Source organism: Geotrypetes seraphini, chromosome 4 (genome assembly GCF_902459505.1).
Source record: "Geotrypetes seraphini chromosome 4, aGeoSer1.1, whole genome shotgun sequence".
In the NCBI taxonomy this organism is placed as follows: domain Eukaryota; kingdom Metazoa; phylum Chordata; class Amphibia; order Gymnophiona; family Dermophiidae; genus Geotrypetes; species Geotrypetes seraphini.
Genome location: NC_047087.1, coordinates 71,508,437 through 71,530,706, shown reverse-complemented (window position 1 = coordinate 71,530,706; position 22,270 = coordinate 71,508,437). Strand labels below are relative to the sequence as shown.

The 22,270-nt window shown below is 43.4% G+C and overlaps 1 protein-coding gene across 1 annotated transcript; it reads left to right on the top strand.

Annotated features, from left to right (window-relative positions):
• Nucleotides 1–1,055: 1,055 nt before the first annotated feature.
• On the top strand, nt 1,056–22,053 carry CHODL (chondrolectin). The gene is made up of 6 exons (XM_033940288.1): nt 1,056–1,077; nt 3,285–3,597; nt 7,216–7,373; nt 11,038–11,121; nt 16,375–16,477; nt 21,953–22,053. Exons 1-6 carry the CDS (start codon nt 1,056–1,058, stop codon nt 22,035–22,037), a joined length of 765 nt encoding a protein of 254 aa, XP_033796179.1. The 3' UTR covers nt 22,038–22,053.
• The last annotated feature ends 217 nt before the right edge of the window (nt 22,054–22,270 follow it).

The following is a 22,270-nucleotide window of genomic DNA, read 5'->3' as shown; positions in this document are numbered from 1 at the left end:
TGCCACGATCGACCCACCCCCCCGAACTGCCGTGAGAAGAGAGATGCCCAAACTCTCCTGCTGCGAGGCCAACCCCTTCTGCCCACAACACCCCTCCCACCCCCCACTGATACGGGCAGGAGGGAGCCCTACCCCTCCTATCCACAATGACCCCCCCACCCCCACTAAGATATGGGCAGGAGGGAGCCCAACCCCTTCTCCCATGACACCTCCACCCCCACTAAGATACGGGGAGGGAGCCCAATCCCTCCTGCCCACGATGCACCCCCCACCTCCCACTAAGATACGGGCAGGAGGGAGCCTAACCCCTCCTACCTAAGACACACCCCCAACCACCCCCCAAACCCCCGATCACCCTCCAAACTCCGGACACCGCCCTTACTCATAATCAGTTGGCTGGGCAGACGGATCCCAAGCCCGTCCACCGGCAGGCCCGCCATCCACTGAATGGCGAGCCTTATGACCTGATTGGGCCATGTACCTAAGGCCCCACCCACAGGAGGGGCTTTAGGTACCTAGCCCAACTGGAATAGGCCCAGTTGCCTTAGGCCCCTCCTGTGGGCGGGGCCTTAGGCACATGGGGTCAACCCAGCCCATGTGCCTAAGGTCTCATCCACAGGAGGGGGGTCTAAGGCAACTTGGCCTATTCCGGTTGACCCAGGCGCTTAAGGCCCCTCCTGTGGGTGAGGCCTTAGGTGCCTGGCCCAATCAGGCCCTAAGGCCCGCCATTCAATGGCATCCAGTCAGGTTTTCAGGATTTTGCCAATGAATATGCATGAGATCTATTTGCATGCACTGTTTCAATGCACATTCATTGGGGAAATCCTGAAAACCCGACTGGATTCCGGCCTTTGAGGGCCGAAGTTGCACACCCCTGTTCTAGTTCCTTCTGCTCCTTACTTTGCTAGAGCCTCCTGTCCTTTCACCTTTCCTGTCCACTGCTGTCTGTTACCTTGTTAAGCTAGGCCTTTCTCTATTGCATATGCGCGATGTCCACATATGTGCCATCATCCTTCCAGCTCCTGACATTGAGGCCTTCTGGGCTTTTCTAGGCCATGTCCTCACTGGTGGCACACAGTCCATCTCTACTTTCATCCAGAGTTCCAATTGTGTACAGCCATGAACACTCCTAGGTACTTGGCTATGACTGCTTCTCTGCTCAATCTCAATCTGAATTCAATTTAAAATATTACAAAGCGTTGTAATTAGACATGGGCAATAGAAATGTTGGGAACAAACTGTGTGAAGGAGCTTTTATATTTGTTTACCTCAGAGGTACAAGTGGTCATAATCTATGACTGCCAACTGAATTAAATCTATTTATTGTAGGTTTCTGGGTCTTGCTGTGTCTTGTCAGGTAGAACTGATGTTTCAGCTATCATGATATGGCCTTCTTCAGGATACGGTGTGAGGTCTGCAGTTTGTCTTTATTTAATAGGTCCTCAAATCTGATTGGTTAGGGCTTGAGGTGAATGAGGCAGGAAAGTCCGTTGGTCACCAATTTGAATTTTGGTGGGAAAATCAGTTGGTCTCTGGTGAGTTTAAAGATGGGTTATATGTTCTCTCAGGGTTTCTGCAGCTGGCATCTTGCTTGTTGCAGGTTTCTGGGTCTCACTGTGCCTTGTCAGGTAGAACCAACGTTTCAGCCATCATGCTGTGGCTTTCTTCAGGGTTTGCTGTGAGGTCTATTAAGATGTGGACAGGAATAATTGAAAAATTTGGATAGGTCACGTGATCTTTTTCTGCAATCACCTACTGTGTTACTGTGCTGAACAAAAAATATACTGGCTGTACAGAATTTTTATTCTCAGTTTACTATATTGTAAATGCTTATGAAGCTTCTTAAAGGTAAACTGTCCTCATGCTTCATTCAAAACCTTCATCATATATAAGATTCATTATGGACCATTGAAAATGGCGATGTCCTGTTTTTACTAGATTCCAGTTAGCTCTTGACTATTGCATACATTTTACCCTGGATCAGAAGTAAAACTCTTGGAGCTATTCTGGCACCTGTTTGAATTGAAAGACCTAATATATTATCTGTTACCATAGCAAAGATATTGCTGAATAGTGTGCTGTTTTGTCTCATTGGTCAGCTGGGCCTTCTTTTACAATCAGGTTAATGCAGCTCTTAAGAGACTGTCTTGCTGATGAATCATTGAATGAACTCCTTTTGGTGCATTATGTGGCTGCCAGTTTCCCGGAGGAAGGGAGGGGGGATGCTTATACTGACAGCACTGCAGTGGCTGACGCTTAAGTTCTCTACTGACTTGTCCACTTTAATTTGAGGACTTTACTTAGGGCTCCTTTTATCAAGCCGCGCTAGCCCTGACCTCTATGAATGGGCTGATGGAAGTATTTCACAATACAGGTAAAACTCAGCGTCTAAGATTATGACAAATGATTCAGGGTGAATGCCCTCTCTTATACTTATGCCCATCTTTCCTTAAACTTTAGGAACTGGGATGCACGGATTGTAAAAACTCATTGGGGGTCCTTTTACAAAATTGCAGAAAGCACTAGCGTGTGCTTTACCACACATTATAAAGACTTACCGTGGGAAGTGTACTGCTATCCAGTAGTAAAATTGCCTATCGGCATGCATACATTGCACGCTAAAATAATTTTGGGGAATTTTCTCTAAGGAGGCATGTTTGGGATGAGCCTAAAAACACAGTTCAAAATCTTCACCTTGCAAACAGGCCTCTTTTCTACTTCTGCTGCTCACTTTACATTAAAGCAATACTGGTGCTACCCTGGCTTGTACACCACTGAGCTCAATTGCTTCGATAAAGCAATTTAAAACAAAACTCAAAACATTTTGATTTGAGGATGCTTTTGGATAAAACTGTCCTTCGTAGGACTAAATCAACTAAAGTCCCTCCCCTACCTATTGTTCTATCCCTAAGTGTGCTTTATTTAAAAAGTGTAGTTCAGCCCTTCTTTCCCAAAGGTTTGTAGTCTGTATATGTGTCTTTTGTTAATATCGATTAACCTAACATTGTCTTGTATAATATTTTAACTTTAATTTGTTTTGTTTCTTTTAAAGATATCTCTTTTATTATTGCTGTACATCGCCTAGAAATCTGAATAAGCGGTATAAAATTTTTTTTAATAAACTTGAAACTTGATTAAGGGTTTTGCTCAGTGATGAGGGAACAATCCACCCAACTAACTAGCTGTAACAATCCCTCCCCTTTCCCTTACAGGGATTACCATTTCACTGTATTACCTCAAGGCATTCTTGCTGTGTTTACTTAAACTGCATGTTTATTTTCCAGGTCAAAAAGTGTGCTATGCGGACTATCAGCATCCCTGCTACAAGATTGCCTATTTCCAGGAACTTCCTCAGCGGGTGGGTTTCCAGGAGGCTCGGCAGGCTTGCATAATTGATGGGGGAAACTTGCTGAGCCTTAAGACGGAAGGCGAACAGAAGCTCATAGAGCGAATGTTACAGAACCTCACTAAATCTGGATCTGGCATTTCTGATGGGGATTTCTGGATTGGACTGTGGAGAAGTGGAGAAGGGCAGGTGTCCTCAGTTGCTTGCCCTGACCTCTATGAATGGGCTGATGGAAGTATTTCACAATACAGGTAAAACTCAGCGTCTAAGATTATGACACATGATACAGGGTGAATGCCAACTCTTAAACTCATGCCCATCTTTCCTTAAACTTTAGGAACTGGGATGCATGGATTATAAAAACTCATTGGAGGTCCTTTTACAAAATTGCAGAAAGCACTAGCATGTGCTTACTACACATTATAAAGGCTCACCGTGAGAAGTGTACTGCTTTCCAGTAGTAAAATTGCCTATCGGCATGCATACATTGCACGCTAAAATAATTTTGGGGAATTTTCTCTAAGGAGGCATGTTTGGGATGAAGAGTGGTCGTGACAAGTGTTAATCATAGAAACATGACAGCAGATAAAGGCCAAATGGCCCATCTATTCTGCCCAGAAACATTGCCACATGCTAATTGATTAGCTCTGACTTAGTGTGTGGACCCTTACCACCTATAACATATTGTATGTGTTGGTATACATGGTAATTATTTTTAATGGTCACGCGCCAATGGCGAAATTAGCACATGACCATTAATTATGAAAATGAGAAAGGTGGCCATTTTCTGACTGCAGCATAAGTGACTTTAGTTTCATTTTTCATGTACACACAATATCTTATTATTTCATAACCATAAAATTTATAAAAACACAAAGCACCCTATACGCAGAGAAAATGTTAATTATCATTTATATTTGGGGGGGTTTCAAAGATGTCACCTCAGTAACTATAGAAAAATAGACAAATATAGTGCAAAATATAGACAGCAGATATAAATTCTCAAAACGGATACATTTTGATCACTAAATTGAAAATAAAATCATTTTTCCTACCTTTGCTGTCTGGTGATTTCATGAGTCTCTGGTTGCGTTTTCTTCTGACTGACAGACAGGACGTTCCGGGCCAGCCAGTCGCTGCCTGGCTGGGCCGGAACGTCCTCTCTGACGTCAGAATTAATGTCGGGAAGAAGGCTTCTGTGCACGATTAGTGGCAGGGAGGTAAGCAGAGGAGCAGTGGCGGCGGACCTGAAGGGAGGCTTTTTTTTTTTTTTTGGTGCGGCAGGGAGGGACAGGAAGTGATCGCCTGTCCCGTTGTCCCCGCGCACAGCTTCTGGATGCTGTCCCTGAAAACAGGACATTTTGGCATCCCAAAGCTGTGTGTGGGGACAACGGGAAAGGGGATCCGAAAACGGGATTGTCCCGTTCAAAATGGGACGTATGGTCACCTTACTTATGCCGCAGCTGTATTGAAAGGACCCCCCCATTGTTTCCTTGCTATGTTGTTGTGGTCACACATGTGATGTGTAGTGCAGTGCTCTGCCACTGGCACATTATGAAAATAGATAAACAAGACAGAATACCTGCAAGAACACATAATGAGGACAATTTTCAAAGTGTTCAAATTAAGCCAGCAACTGAATGCTGAAAGCACTTTTTTAACTGCAGGCTTCTCATCAATCCTCAAGGCAAAATTCCATGTGTGAGATCAGTTTGAAATTTACTATAAGCATAATGGAGGGAATTTTATAAATGGAGTATAAAGTTAGGCACTAAGGGGCTGGTTTTTTTAAACGGTGCCTAAATAGGCCGGCGCCTAAAACACTGGTGCTGGCCACATGTCTAGGGTTACCAGACGTCCGGATTTCGCCGAACATGTCCTCCTTTTGAGGATATGGCTTTTCAAAACCCAGCACATTGTCCGGGTTTTGAAAAGCTATGTTGGACAGGGAGGAAGTCTGCACATGCGCAGCCATCACGCGATGGCATGTGACATCATCGTGTGACAGCAGCGCATGCGCGTACTTCCTCCCTGCTCAAGAAGAGCAGGCAGCGGGGGCGGAGATAGGGCTGGCTTGGGGTGGGCTTAGGATGTGGTCAGCGTAACTAGGCGGGCCTGGGGGTGGGGCTATGGGGTCTGGATTTTCCAAAAGGAAAATCTGGCAACCCTACACATGTCAATCACACGTAGGCACCATTTAAAGAATCAAGTTTCAAGTTTATTAATTATTTGATATACCACCTATCGAAACGTCTAGGCGGTTTACAACAAAATTTTTAAAAACATAATGAAAACAAGGGGAAAAAATTCAGACTGAAATACATAAACAGGAAAACATAGTGATGGGAAACATAAGGGGGATGGGAAAAAAATACAATATTCAAATAATAATTTTTTTTTTTTTTAATTATTCATTTTCAAATTTACAATAAGTGTAACAATATATCCAAACAAATTAACAATAAATATAACACTTAATAATCATCAATGGTACAAATAATATGCTCTTATCTCCCACCCTTCCCACCCTTATCATATAATCAATACCTTATACAATATGTAACAATAAATTTACCCTCCCCTCCCCCTCTCACGATCAAACTTGTAAATTTAAGGGAAAAATAAAATAAAATGTCCTCTAATCAGTACAATACTTTGTAAATGGCTTCCACACATCCTGAAATTTCCTGAAAAAACCGTGCTGTATTGCAATAAATCTTTCCATTTTATAAACATGACATAAGGAATTCCACCAGAAATTATAATTTAATCTACTCCAATTTTTCCAATTATACGTAATTTGTTGAATGGCAACCCCAGTCATTATAAGTAATAATTTGTTGTTATTTGTAGAAATCTGACTTTTTGCTCTCATTGCCATACCAAACAGCACAGTATCATATGATAATGCCACTGGGTTATCTAATAAACAATTAATTTGCTCCCAAATTCAAATAATAATTTAAAAACCCCCCACATAAAAGGGACAGGGTTAAGATAGAGCTCTGCACTCCCTGTGGGAAAATAATTTCTTACAATGTAAAGGCATGTAAAGATGCCTATGGAAAAACTTAGGCACCCAAAATGTAAGTCAGGATCTTAAAGGCCTCCATTTTAGGCACCTGAGTTTCTGGAGAATCACGCATAGCAGCACCTAAATCGTGCTCCACCCATAGAAATGCCCACTTAGGCATTAGGCATCCCTAAGCGCTTATCTTTTATAGATTCAGATAGGCACCTATTGCATAATAGTTATTGTTTATTATTATTATTTTTTACCAATTATTGAGGCTGTTAAGGGTATTTTGCCAATTAAGTTAGGAACTTGGCAGGTCAGAATGGAATTACGTTTACTTGCCCAGTTATAGGACAGCCTAAGTGTACCTGCACACAACTACAAAGGGGATGCTCCCATGGGAGGGACATAGGTGGGCTGGGAATTCCAGAGTTTTCCATGCAATATTATGGAATACCTCGCAGATGTGTACCCAGCTTGCATGCCAGAATTTACACCTGGTTTCAGTTGGTAGAAATCCGCACCCAGCACTATTCTGTAAAGAACACTCATCTCAGAGCAGCCTTTATAAAACAGAATTGGGTGCTGAAATTTGTTATTTACTGAACATAGTCCAATGTGTATATGCACACGTGCACTGCTTTTGTTGTAGATAGATTTCTGATGGAAAAGTACACATGTAGTTGAGCATGCATTATGCACCTGACCTGAATGGCTCTCCCCACCTCCCCCGAGAAAGCTTCCTGTCAGTGCTAATAAAGTACTCATGCTGTGATAGAAAGCATTCACTCAAAGCAGCAGTGAAGAAGAACAACCTTTGGTCTATTTAAAGTTTATTTTTTTGCACTCATAGGAACTGGTACATAGATGAACCCTCCTGTGGAAATGAAGCTTGTGTCGTGATGTACCATCAACCAACTGCAAGCCCGGGGTTGGGGGGTCCCTACCTGTATCAATGGAATGATGATAGATGCAACATGAAGCACAACTTCATCTGCAAGTACCAGCCAGGTATGAAAAGTGAGGATGGGGGGCTGTATTGGACAATACATGCCAGTACTGTTGCTATTTGTGAGTTAAAACATTTAACTCATTATTAGTGGCATATATACACTGAGCTCATAAATACCAATGTACAGGCACTGGAGCCGAATCGGAAATCTCAAGTGCTCACTATCAAAAGTCCCAAAATTATATTTGAGTCAGATGACTTACATAGTGAGCTATCATCGTATCCGATTATTTACTCCACAACTGTACCTATACTTTATTTAAATATTCTTATTTTTATTATTCTTTCTTTCTTTTTTACTTTTTTATTTTTTATTTTTTACTAATTATTTATTTACTTATTCTCCACTCCCTTTAAAATATACGGAGTTACTTAGCTTTATTCAGTTTCCGTTTTGTTATTTCTGTCAGTGTTTAATCTATTTTCTTCTTATTTTCTTCTACGGAAGATCTCCGTTTCGCTCCCAATGTTTACAAAGGAGCTTCCTCAGGGCAAACACTGATACCAGCTCAACACCTTACATCAAGACATAGGCTGGAAATAGACAGGCAGCTGCTTTTCACAGCGACTCAGCCTGTCCACGAGTGTTTAATCAGCGCAATGGTGCACTATTGAGAATTTGGGCTTGAGGGCTGTACAGGGTGTGTGCCAAGGAGTTAAAGTATTAAATTGAGCATTTAAGCACTACACTCGATTAGAGAAGCACTAAGGATTAGATTCTATAAATGGCACCCAAGAATATCAGTTGCAAAAAAAAATAGTGCTCAGCACTATTTCTATAAATGGCACTCCAAGGCACCATTTTTAGTTCTCGGTGCCAGGAATCATGTCTAAATCCAGGCATGGCCATTTACAACAACTGAAACGTGGTGCAAATCCTCAAACCTAAATTAGGTACGGATCCCCCTTGTAACTGCCTGCGTAAATTGGAGGAACAGTGTCATAGTAAGGGTGAGGGGTGGCCGAGGCAGTGACGCCCCTCCCCGCCACACATGCACACCTCCTTGCCTTCCCCTGTATCCTTTTTGGTGCTCTTTCTGATATCACTTCCTAGGCGTGAGTCCTGGAAGTGACATCAGAGAGAGTGCCAAGAAGGTACGGGGGGAGGCAATGGGTGCCGGGAGGCGGAGTCAAGGAGGGGTGCCACCATACCCTTAGCAAGACCACGCCTGGGGCGGTCCGTACCCCTCCCCGGGACCCCCCTTACTATGTCACTGTGGAGGAATGTTCCTGATCCACCTATGACCCTCCCCTGGTCATGCCCCTTTTTTTGGAACAGCTTGTAAAATTTACATGCACATCCTGCACCTAAAAATATGCACATAAATTGTAATTAATTCCAATTGCATGTTAAGATCCCAATTATCAGTGCTAATTGGCTCATTCAATTAAATTTGTGGGCAAATTGAAATTCTAGGCACCTAGGTTCTGCTATAGAATACTAGTGTAATTAGCTATTAACCTGTCTAAAATTTAGGTGCTGGCACTTACTTCAGGCGTAGTGCCGATATGTGTGTACAGGGACACATGTACAGTATCTTCCAGATTCTGTAAGTTCCATGCATAAGTGAAAGCCCCATCTATGTCCTGCCCATTCTCATGCAAATGAAGTCTACACTGATACTGACAGGGAGGGAGCAATTTTAGACCCTGAAGATGAGAGAGAGGTAGTGGCCCATGTCTGGGAGGGCTGGGTAGGAGCCTCAACTTATACTAGGTCACAGCATTTTTATCTTTAGTTGCAGAACTGCCCTCGGCTTATACCTGATGCCAATATATAGGCATGTATAGCTATTGTATTATAAACAGGTTATTAATAAAGCAATTTGAATAATATATTTTGAGTCTTCTGGTGTAAATTACTGTGGAAATCCATTTGAATATTTATTTGAAAGAAAATAGTGATAAATGGTTTATATAACTTAACATAACATAGATTCTTATATACCGCAACGACCTCACGTTTCTGTGTGGTTTACAGGTTAGAAATACTAACAATATGGTAGTTCACAGTAAATTAATCATGATATTGACCAAAAAAGATATGTTTTCAACAGTTCTCTGAAGGCTGAATAGATCAAGAAATACCAACATATAGTAGATCACAATGAATTAATCATGATATTGACCAAAAAGATATGTGAATGGGCAAGGTCACACTTCCTTAGGAACAAGCTTTTATAAGGAAATTTGGTCATTTATTTTCTCAGCTATATTTGTAATGTTTATTTAGGATATTCAGAAATGGGTTCAATATTTGCACTGTTAAACAGATTATTAATAATAAGCAAGTTTTAATTTTCTTTTAAATGCAACACAGAAAGCTATGGATTAGATGAAGGTAATGACATTCATTTTTAATAACCATATTTGTATGCTTGCACCAGAACATTTGCATATTTGAAGTGTCTAATTTTTATTGTTTGAATAAAATACTCAGTATTGTTTTTTTATTTAAAGTAGAGTAAAATCATGTCTAGGGGACTGATGTACTAAAGTGCATTAAGCCTTTTGCATGAATTAACATGCCTTAAAAGAATTGTTAGATTTTGAGCACATACGGCTAGTTTCTGCAAGGTAAATACTACTTTATCTTTATTTACATGATGTACCACTAACTTGGTCTAAACAGGCATCAAAGTGGTTTACATATATAATAGAAAAAAGAATGGCTATGGCTGAAGAGTACTTAACAGAAAGGATGAGTTTGTTGAACAGCCATCTATTTGGCATTTAATCTCCTGTATCCTCTCCTTCCCCTTCCACCCTCTCTCCCTTTTCCTTCCCTTCCTACCTACCTTCTTCTCTTCTCTTCTCCCTCCCCTCCTCTCCCCTTCTCCTTCCTCGCCCCTCTCTATAAGTCGCCTTGAGCCTGCCTAGGTATGAGCGACGTAGAAATAGAAAATTAGATTAGTGGAGGTGGTGAAGATAAAGACACTCTGAATTCAAGAAAGCTTGGGAACCAATAGGAGATGGTATGAATGGGTAGACTGGATAGGCCATATGGTCTTTATCTGCCTTAATTTTCTGTTTCTTCCCCTGTGCACATCCGTATTGCAATGTATACACTATTTAAGTTAAGTGGGTAGTTGCAGAATAATGTTTAGGCATCATACTAGCATTTGCATGTGTAACTATGAGCATTGGGTGATAGAATTGTCCTTTATATGACCAAGCTTTGATCAGGTTTTTGCATATTAGGTTCATGCATGGGTTCTACTCATCCAATTGCTTCTTTTGTTTGTTAACTCTGTATTTAACAGAGAACGAATTAGGATACCAAGGGGAGCAAGACAATGGTAAGAAACTTGAAAATATGGTTGTAAACTTTATTGAATTATTAATTTAAACAGAAATAAATAAAAGGGTTGAGCGTATAATAAGGCACAGGCTGTTTTACGCAACGCAAGGCATGATTGAGCAACCCCACCGAGAGTACTGTTTCCTTATGGATGCAACATTATTATAAATTCATGAATGCCACAGAGCTGCTGATTCTCTAACCAGCTGTTTCCCCAGCTCTACTACAAAATCCCCAAGCAGCATTAACTTACTGCTAAATTGTCCCATTAAATCTGTTTGGATATAAAGCATTGACAATTGCTGCTGCCAAAGGCCTGTTTTTCTGTCATTCTATTCTGACCAGATATTTACCATTTTTAGGAGTGCCTTCTACAGTGACTGCAGAAAAAACATACACATCTGACAATCCAGAGGGTCCTTTTCAAACCCCTGTTACAGACACAGGTACCTGGAGGCTTCTTCTAAATGGGTGCATGGAAAAGTAGATGGATGTGTCACATGCTGAGTTTTCTTTCCATAACATAACTCACTCTGTGGCTATGGTAAACATATTTATTGAGTGGGGTCTTCTGGGATCTGTTTCCCCACCCTCAGAGCTTTCTGTCCCGTAGACAGGAGCATTTTAAGAAACTGGGACCCATCTCCTCCAAATAATTCAGCAGAGTCCCAATACATAGAATAATACCATTGCCAGTGCTCACCTAAGTAGTTCTGCTAATGTAGGTAGACACCGATATCCTACATATTCATTATGGCTATCCTGGAAACTTCAGTGGATGGGGGGGGGGGGGGCATTTCCAGTGTTCCCTCTAAGGTGAGCGCATGAGCGATCGCTCACTATTTTCAGTGGCGTCGCTCATGCTTCTTCTGGTGTCGCTCACTCGAGCGGAGCTGAGAGGAAGCGGCGGCGGTGGCGGTCTGCCCTGCTCGCCTAAGATGCAGCAGCGGTGGCTCCTTTCATGATCCCCGCAATCAGTGGCGTACTGAGTGGGGGGCGGTCCGCCCCTTGTTCTCATTGGTGTAACGCCGGCCCTGCAGCTCCGGACTTCCCCACACCTGCTCCCCCTTCGGATCGCTATTATTTTAAATGTTATAGCGGCGGCGCTGTATCCATCAGTGGAGACGTCTAACCTCGGCCTGCCCCGGAACTCTTACTGCAACAGTGACTTCCTGTTCCTGCCTAGACGGGCGGCTGCTGCAGTAAGAGTTCCGGGGCAGGCCAAAGTTAGACGTCTCCACTGATGGATACAGCCCCGCGGCTATAACATTTAAAATAATAGCGATCCGGGGGGGGGGGAGGAGAAGGTGCGGGGAAGTCCGGAGCTGCAGGGCCGGCGTTAGAGGGAGTAAGAGTTGATGGTGCCGCAGGGTCCCGCGGGGGGAGGGAGGAAGGAAGAAGAGGAACCGAAGCATGGCAATTTTGGGGGAGCAGGTGTGGGGAAGTCCAGAGCTGCAGGGGAGAGTGTAGCGGTACTCAGCTGGAGGGAGAAGGAAGATGAGGGAGGGAATGAAAGGAGATGCCTGGGCTTGGAGGGTAGGAGGAAGGTATGCCAGACTAAGGGAAAAGGAAGGGGGAGATGTGAGAGCATGGAGGGGGAGGGAAAGATGGAAGAAAAGGAAAGAAGAGAGATGCCAGAGAATCAGGGAAGGGAAGATACCAGACTATGGGGTGCGAAGGAAAGAAAGGAGAAGAGAGAGATGCCAGAGCATAGGGGATGGGTGGTGACAGAGAGAAAAAAATGGAGAGGTGGCAGAGCTGGCTGGCTTTGGGGGTGGGCAAAATCTGGAAGGAAGTGGGGGGGACATAAGAAGGAGGCACGGGGGACACAAAGGACACGGGAAGGAGGCACTGGGGCACTAAGGACATGGGAAGGAAGGAGGGAGGGAATAGAAAGGGACAATTGTTGGGCCTGAGTGCAGAAAGAAAGAAAGGATACACAGTCAATTAATAGATGTCCCCTTTTGATGAAAAAATAAATGGTCACGTTACCACTGACTTACTTTCTCTTCAGCAGAGTCAGCATCCGCGCTGAGGTGCAGGAAGGTCCCGCTATGACTCGTCTGCTGGCTCTGCTCTGGAAGAAGTAAGTTACGTCGGAGGGGGTGGACCCGGCAGACGCAGTCATTGCGGGACATTGCCGCAACTCCCTGCGTCTGCTGGGTCCACCCCCTCCAACGTAACTTACTTCTTCCAGAGCAGAGCCAGCAGACGAGTCATCGCGGGCCCTTCCAGCATGCGGCTGCTGAGTCCGCTCTAGAGCAAGTACGTCAGAGTGGGGTGGATTGGCAGCAGGCAGCTACAATCATCGCGGGACCTTGCTGCATGAAGGGAGAGAAAGGAGCAGGACTGCTGGAATGGAAGAGTGGTGGAGGGAAAGAAAGGGGGCAGGGTGGTATGGAAGGGTGGTGCTGATGGAATTGATGTACAGAGAAAGGGGAGAGACATAAGGGGGAAGGATATTGGAGGGAAAGAAAGGGGGAAGATGCTGATTGAAGAGGGGTGGATTGAGGGAGAAAGGGCAGACATTGGATGGTAGTGGGGAGCCTATGCTGGATGGAAGTGCAGATGGGAGAGATAAGGGAGCAAATGCCAGAAGGAAATGGGAGGAGAGAAAGAGGGGAGCAGATGCTGGATGATAAGTGGACAGAGAGAGGAGAAGGTACTAGATGGAAGGGTTGGAGAAAGAGGGTACATTGATGGAAGGAGGGGATAAATAAAAGGAGGACACATGATGGGGAGAAAAGGATTGAGTTAGGGAAACACTGGAGGGGTGAGGGAAAGAGGTGGCAAGCTTTAGGTAGACAGTAAAAAAGGACATTGATGAGAGGGTAGTAAGAACATAATCTAGACAGATGCAGAAAATAAATTGAAAAGGGAAATGAGGGAAAAAAGGGAAAGGGATTGCAGAGGAGAGGTGTGGGAGAGGGAAGGAGAGGAGAGAGATGCCAGACCAATGGGGGTGAAAGGAGAGATGGAAGGGGGAGGCATACAGTTTCTGGAAGGGGCATAGAAGGAGAGAAGATGCCATATAGGGGAAGAGAGACGGTAGACAGTGGATGGAAGGAAGAGAGTTACAAGAAGATGAGGAAAGCAGAAACCATTTATTGCTTTAGGAGACACGTGTCACTGTTTCTGTGAAGCATTGTATGCAGAGTCCAGCTTCTTGCTGGTTCAATTTAACCTTTGTCTATGTATTTTTATTTTATCCCCCCTTTTACAAAACTGTGAAGCATTTTTTAGCACCAGCCATAGTGGTAGCAGCTCTGATGCTCAGAATTCTATGAGCATCAGAGCTGTTACCTCCGTAGCTAAAATCCACACTACAGTTTTGTAAAAGAGGGAGGGGTTAGTTTGTGATTACATATTCCATACTAGGCGAAGGTGTGTTCTGTGTTCTGTGTGTTCGAAAGACATGGTTTTCTGTTAGGATTGACGGTGTAGGATTGATCTGTGCTGGTCTGGCTTGTTTAGTTTTACAATGGGTGTATTGATGTACTGTTCACTGCAATATGTAAGATGCTGCCTTTTCCTAGATACTCATGTGTGACGTGTGGCTTGTTACTAAAAATCATGTTTTTCGTACAGATAAGGGGGGGGGGGTGCCAAAAAATGATGGGCCCCGGGTGTTACATATGCTAGGTACTCCACTGCATTATGTAAAGATACCAGAAAGCTGGCGAAGCAAAAACTTTAAGTAAATTGTTATTCTTCTAAGTTTTGAGTATTTAACCCTCCCACAATCTCATGGGCACTCGTTTCAAGTTTCAAGTTTATTGAGATTTTGATTTAAACGCAATATCAAATATTTTCAATGCGTATAACAAAAATAAATTTTGGGAAATAAATAAAACCATTTGAACAATAAACATACAAACATATCCATAGATGATTAAAATTACATAAGGAGTACAAGGATAAACTACATTTGTTTAAAAATGCGTCCTCCGTGCCTGCTCATAAATTTGTGGAATATGTAACTTGTCGCTCAAGCATATTTTTTTTTGCACACACCTCATCAATCCTTAGAGGGAACATTGTCCAGGACTGGTTTGAGAACACTAGTCTAGGTCGTTTTGGCAAGGAAGGAGCTAGAGGTGCCAGTGCCTCCTTGAAACTGTTGGCTGGGGCTGCCCTAGACTTTGATTTGCTTTCAGTGACACATTTTAAACATTTTATTTAACCAAGGCAATATCATGTCAAAGATAGGAACATCCAATCTATAACATAGCTTTAAAATTAACTAAAAACATGGATTAAATGAATTATATTTTCTAGTTCTTATTTAGAAAGTATATATCAACATTTAACTTTCAAATTTCTGGACAAATGTTTGCACTTCAATGTCTTAGTCTCTTCCTCCCTTCCCTCCACTACCATGTCCAACATTCCTCCCTCTTGCATCCCTTTCTATATGTCCCACCTTCTCTCTCCACCATAGTATCCAATATTTCTCCCTCCCTCCTCTCCACCACTATAATGTCTAACAATGTTCCCTCTTTTCCCGTCCCCCTCCATTCACCTATGTCCAACTATTCTCCCTTTCTTTTCCCTCCTCCACTGACAGCATCTCTCTTTTCCCTCACTTCCCCCTCCCCCTCCCCCCCAGCTTGTGTAGCATCTGTCGTCCCAACCCTCCAGCCCATGCATCTGTTCTTCCTTGCCTTCCCAACCCCCTAGCACATGCAGCATCTGCCTTTCCCTACCTTTCCAACCCCTACCCCATGTCCTTCCCTACCTTTCCAACCCCCCAGCCCAAGCAGAAAATACTCTTCCCAACATTCCCAATCAAAACCCCGTTAGTGGCATGCTGTGGCACAACCTCTCTCTCCAGCTCCCGACTTCCCCACCTACCACCTCCCCAGCTGCGGTAATTTTAAATCTTTGGGCAGTTGGCAGTGAAGTTTGCCTGCTGCTGTTGACCTGCCCTGGAAGTCTTCATTCTGCAGCAACTTCCTGTTTCCTTGGAGGCGGGATGCTGCAGAACAAAGGCTTTTGGGGAGGCCAATAGCAGCAGGCTCACATTGTTGCCGCTACAGGCTGCTGAAGATTTAAAATTGCAGTGGCTGGGGAGGAGATAAGTGGGGGAGTCAGGAGAACCAGAAGTGACTTGCGAAACAGGAAGTTATATTAGAAGGAAGGACTCTGGCAGAGGGAAAGTTTGAGCGAGCCTGTGCAGAAGGGCTAAGAAATAACTTCAGTGCCACTGCTGATGAATCGGTGAGTCCGTTTTATTTCAGAAAACAAATTGATTTGAATCAATTCACCTGAAGTGAATCGGTAAATCGATTTGAATAGGGAATCAGGCAGCTCTAGTCCATACTTCAGTGCTACTATGTCCTGCTCCTTCTGACAATTTCTTTTGAGACAAGCAAGCATAGAATTCACCTCCCCTCAATATAAGTACTCCTTCCATGCTTAAAATGTTCCAGTAGCCTGACATTTGGAGGTAAGACCTTTAGAATTGGAGATAAAGACCCATTTGAAGTCTCCTTTATGTTTTGCTTGAGGCATTATCACATCTTTAAGCTATGTGCTTGCTGAATTTCTTCTTCTGTTTTTTGTTGTTTTTTTTTTCTTTTTTCTAAATTGCAAACATGAGTACTTTATGTGCAAAATTGTACCATACAGTTTTAAAGAATTCAACTCAATAGAGTTAATGGCTATGGCAAAATATAATGATCATGTTTCTCTTCTAGGTATAATTCCAAATTTAATTTATGTAATTATACCAACCATCCCACTGCTTTTGCTGATATTGGTGGCTTTTGGAACCTGCTGTTTCCAGATGATACAGAAACAGTGAGTACAATACACATTTTAAACTAATCATAGGGATCTAATTCTGCATCTCAGCTTTTTATTTGCAAACTGTCTTGGCAGTGATGTAAGTATGGAGAAAATGGTTGGTCTGTTAGATTTCTCTGCAGAGCACATTTTCCAGGTCCTTTAATCCTGACAATTTAAAGAATAAGTCTGAAGCAGCGGCTTTGATCATGGCAAAGGTTGACTATGCCCTACTTTTGCCTCACTAAGAAGTTCTTTCATTGACCCTTATATCATGTTAATCACAGACTGTTTGGGTTTGGTAAGATTTTATATTCTGAGTCACTAGAATTCAGGGGAACAAAATAAGACACTAACCTTTTATTCCCAAAGCAATGAACATCAATGAGCCATATCGGTATAAGTGATGGAGAGGGCCATTTTCTAAGATATGATAAGTAAGCTGCTTATTTCAGTGAATTGGCCTGTCTGAAAATTGTAACCCCCCCCAAGCCCATTGAAAGCACCCACTATCATCCATAGTGCATTCCTTTTAGCCAGTTGGAAAGATGTGTTTCCAAGAATGCTTTAGGTTGGGGTGGGGGGTGTTACTTGATTTTCAGATGTATGCATGCTACTGTGTCCACCTGCTCAGATGCAAAGTATGCAACCAATTTTAGCGTGTGTGCTACGTGGATGCTAGAAAACAAAGTGATTAGTTTCTTTTTAAATACTGACCACGATATATGTGGGTTTTAAGTGCCTGTGTACACCATAGGCACCAGCTCTGTGTGTGCCCGAGCACCTCCAATATTATGGTGGAATCACGTGACCACATAGACGGCATTGGGGGCGGGCCTCTCCCGAAGGCCACCATGCTTCCACCTTGTTTCCACCCTTGGCCGGCAACCCCCTGACCTTCCTGATCTAACTTTAGAAGTTAACTACCATCTGCAGAGGTTCACCAGCACTGAAGAGTTTCTAACAGGCAGCCCTTGGCCTCTGCTACACTTTCCCTCTGCCGTGGTCCCACCACTCCTCTGATGTAATGTCCTGTTTCGTACTGGAATGTGTCGCATCAGAGGGAAAGTATAGCGGAGGCTGTGGACTGACTGTTAGAAACTCTCCAGTGCTGGTGATCCTCTGCAGACGGTAATTACCGTATATTTCACACCATAAGACGCACCTCACCATAAGATGCATCCCAGATTTAGAGAAGGAAAACAAGAAAAAAAACCATTCTGAACCAAATTGTATACAAATACACAGTATACCCGACACCTTTAAATTTCGTCCTAATCCCCCCAATCAATCATCACTTTTACATACCCCCCAGCACCTTTAAATTCCATCCCAGCCCCCCGGCGGTATACTGATCTTTGGCATTGTCAGAACAGTTGAGCAACAATGATAGGTTTTAGCTTCTCACATGCATGAACAGAAGAGCTATAGTCAAGACCAGGAGAGGAAATGCAGGCACAAAGTACGGAGAGAGGCTAAAGGAGAGCAGGTAAAGGGAGGGAGGGAAAGAAACAGCAGAGACTCAAAAGAACACATGTAGGAAAAGTATGTGGAATATACCACATACACCCCCCCGGCTGCCTTCTGATTACTGGCACATTGGGGCCAGCAGCGCACAAGCGCGCTGCTGCGTGGGTGCGCACCACTTCTGAATAGCTGCCTCAGCTTGTGCGCCGCTGTGCCCGACGTGCCAGTAATCAGCAGGCAGCCATCCTGTGAAGCACCATTGACTGGCACAATTAGGAAGTGTTGCAGGCCCAGGCATTAGCGTGCTTGGAAACAGAGGAGAGAGAGAGGTGGTCGACAATGGGATGGAGGAAGGGAAAAGAAAGGGAGAGAAGTTGGACACAAGGGGTAGTGTGGAGGAAAGTGGTATAAAGATACTGGATAGAAGAGTAGTTGGGAAGAGAAAGGGAGAGATGGTGGACCCTGGGATGGTGGAGAAGGAGGGAGAGAGATGCTGGATGAAAAGGTAGTTGAGAAAAGGAGAGATGATGAATCTGGGGATAGTGGGATCCATTGCTGCAGCTACTCTTTCAGTCTTTGGGCTGCTGGCAGCATGACTGAAGTAAACATGCTGCCTTCTTTGGCCTAGAAGCTTTCATTCTGCTACTGCTTTTTGTCCCTGCTTAGATGCAAAGCAGTAGCAGACGGAATACTTCTGGCTGTTGAAGACAGTGTGTGTTTACATCACTCACACTGCTGGCGGCCTGAAGAATGCAAGAGTAACTGTCATATCGTATCCCTTGGAGGGGAAGAATGCAGTGGGGTCACTGGGGAATCGCAGGATGAGTAGTCATTAGAGAAGTGCTGGACCATGGGAATGGAGAGGAAAAACAAGAAAGAGATGCCAGACCTCCGAGGGAGGGAAGGGAAGGGGAGGACAGAGATGCCAGACCATGATATGGAGGAGGAGGAAAGGAGAGAAAAGGAGATACCAGACCACAAGAAAGGAGAAAGGGAAGGAGAGAAATGTTGAACTACTGGAGGAAGAGGGAAAGAGAGAGAGATGCCATGCCATGGAAGGGAAGGAGGAAAGATAGGTAGGTGAGAGGGAGAAAAGAAGGACAGAAATATGCAAGACCACAAAGGGGGAAGAGGGAAGGGAAGAGAGATGCCAGACTGTGGGAAGGAGAGAAAAAAAAGATGACAGACCGCTGGGGGGAGAGAGAGGGAGGAGATGCTGCACAGGGATGGGAAGAGAGATGCAAAAAATGCTGTTTATGAAAAGTTGGAAAAAAGAAAGGGAGAAGATGGTACATATGGATGGAAAAGAGGGGAGAAGAGGGGAAGGGAAGAGAGAGGGAGGAGATGGTACTCATGGATAAATGGGAAGACATGGAACAGTAGATAGATTTGAGAAGGAAGCAGAAAAATTGAAGAAAGTTGAATGCTAAAAGTTAATGCCAAAGATGGATGTAGGGCAGAAAGTGAAGAAGGAGAGAAAAACAGCAAATGGATGAGAAGGCCCTGGAAACACAGTTAAGAGCACAGACAGAATGAAGTTCTATCAGAGACTGGGAAAAGATGATTAGAAAAATAAAATCAGCAGACAACAAATATGGCGGTTTTGAGAATTTTTATCAGCAGTCTATATTTTACACTGTTCAGGAAGGAAATGCATTTCTTTCTGTTTCTCTGGTGTTATATTGCATGCAGAGTCTGGTATCTTAGGGTTTCGTTTGTGTATATTATGACTTTTAGTTTGTGGTCCTGTATTTACATTGCTTATTCCAGGGATAAGCAGTAGAGATTGACACGGTGGCTGTTACCCGCTGAAACGGTGTGAGAAAAACTCATTGTTGCCGTGGGTATGGGAACAAGGCCATTCACCGTCCCGTGGAGCGGTGAATGGCCTTGTCTCCACAGTTATGAGAGCAAATTTGCGCAGTCACCGGTTCAGCATGCATCTTCCTTCCTTCCTTCCTCCCTCCCCCTCATCTTATCTTGGCGATTTTCTGTTTATTTTTCCATCTCCCAGCTGCCCGAGCCAGCTTTCGTCTGGTTGCGTGTGGCTGCTGAAATTCTCCTCTGATGCACTTCCTGTTTCCGGTTGTATCGGGGGAGATGTATCTGCGGCTGTGCGTGACTTGATGGGTGCCGGCTTGGGCAGCTGTGAGATGAGGAGGAGCAGAGGGTCGCAATGGTAAGGTGAGGGGAAGGGAGGGAGGGTTCAGTGTTTCCGGTTGTTGGGGGAGAGGTTTTGGCGACCGCACATAACTTAATGGGTGCCGGCTCAGGCAGCTGGGAGACGAGAAGGGTCGCTGCGTTAAGGTGAGAGGAAGGGAGGGAGTGTTCAGCAGTGAGCTGACTTATAAGTTCATTCACTCTGAAGCACCTAATATCTCTCTTCACTTATCTCCCCCTATGATTCTCCCCGTGATCTCCATTCATCGGGCAAGCCCCTCTTATCTGTACCCTTCTCTTCCACTGCCAACTCCAGACTCCGTCCCTTCTTTCTTGTGGCACAATATGCCTGGAACAGACTGCCTGAATCAATATGTCATGCTCCATCCCTAGCAGTATTCAAATCCAAGATAAAAGCCCATTTTTTTGAAACTGCTTTCAACTCTTAACTCCCACTCACTGCTGTTAGATATCTACCATGTTTCCCCGAAAATAAGACCTACCCTGAAAATAAGCCCTAGCATGATTTTCGGGGTAGGTCTTAATATAAGCCCTACCCCTGAAAATAAGTCCTAGTTGCCGGCAGCAGCGCTTCCCCTGTACCCCCACGTACACCACACCCCTGACGCGCAGCCGAACTGCCAAAATAAGGTAGTATTGTAGTTGTATTGATAAACATTTATAAATAGAAAATGGAAATAAGGTAATCTTTTTATTGACCTAATTTTAATACATTTTTTACTTGCTTTTGGAGACTAACAACCCTTCCTCAGGTCAGGACAGGATTCTGTAACAGCAGTATATTGTACTGATCTGAGGAAGGAGGTTTTGGCCTCTGAAAGCTAACTAAAAAATTATTAATCCAATAAAATGGTATTTTTATTTCCCATTTTTGTGTTATTTATTTGTTAATTTGCAAAGTGATGATTGTTATTTATTAGTGTTTTAAATTTATATCTGCTATCTTTATATTTTACACAGTATTAGAGGACAAGTGCCACTATTTCTGTTTCTGTGGTGCATTGTATGCAGAGTCTGGCTTCTTGGTGGTTCATTTTAACTTTTGTCTACTTATTTCTATTTTTAGTTTGTGATTACTTATTCCATACTGGGCGAGGGTATGTTCTGTATGTATGCAAAGGACATTGTTTTCTGTTAGCACTGACTATGCAGGATCGATTTGTATTAATCTGGATTTATAGTTTTAGAGTGAGTGTATTGATGTTTTAGTGCTCATTGCAGTGTTTAAGATGCTGCTTTTTCCTAGGTGTACCCTTGTTGTGTGACTCGTGGATTATTACTAAAAATAATGGGTTCCTTTTACAATACAGCAGTAGAGGTTTCTACTGCAGGCTGGCGAGATAAATGCTCCACTGCTCATAGGAATTCTGTGAGTGTCGGAGCGTTTACCTCACCAGCCCATGGTAGAAACCTGTACCACAGCTTTGTAAAAGCCAGCAAATTTTTTATATAGAGGATGGGGGTGTTAAAAATGATTGGCCCCAGGTGTCAAATATACTATGAAAATCAATTTGCCATATGGAATTTACAGTAAAGTATATTATGTGTTTTAATATTATTTTATAAATTGGTTGCTGCATACACATATCCTTTTTACCAATAAAATGTATAATAAAGTTATGTACATATATACAGTTTGTTTGTTTTTAGAGTCCTTTGTCAAACATTTACCAGCACACCACTAGGTCTGACCCAGTATGGCAATGCTTATGTTCTAACTGTTCAGTGAATATAAGACTCTGTTGAAGCCTGCAGGCTATAAGTACTTCTTAAGTATCCTAGACAGAAACATGCTGTGATTTCAAAACACTGATACAACTGATGATCATTTCTCATTTTCAGGAAAGATCGAACAAAAACCTGTCCTGAACATTCCACACTCTGGATTTCAAAAAATCCCAGGAAGGAGAATGGCATGGAGGTTTAATTGGGCAAAGAAGGGCAATTTTGTATGGCATTTTACTCTAGTAATCTGTCCTGTTGGTGCCTCAAAGCATGGACTTGGAATGGCTTTCATGCCTCTATATCAGCAAGAGGTCAGCTCCCCCTGCAGGCAAGCACAGAACTCTAAAGGGTGTTTAAATCCTTGGTAATGTTGAATTACAATAAAAGGAAGCTTGCTGTGCCAAAGAACCCAAGTGTTATTTTGCCAGTGGAACA

Excerpts from the sequence above, each read along its gene's own strand:
- CHODL (XM_033940288.1), top strand. The coding sequence starts at position 1,056 with ATGTCCTCACTGGTGGCACACA. Across the intron at positions 3,598-7,215 it reads GGAAGTATTTCACAATACAG|GAACTGGTACATAGATGAAC; the intron begins GTAAAACTCAGC and ends TTGCACTCATAG. Across the intron at positions 16,478-21,952 it reads TTCCAGATGATACAGAAACA|GAAAGATCGAACAAAAACCT; the intron begins GTGAGTACAATA and ends TCTCATTTTCAG.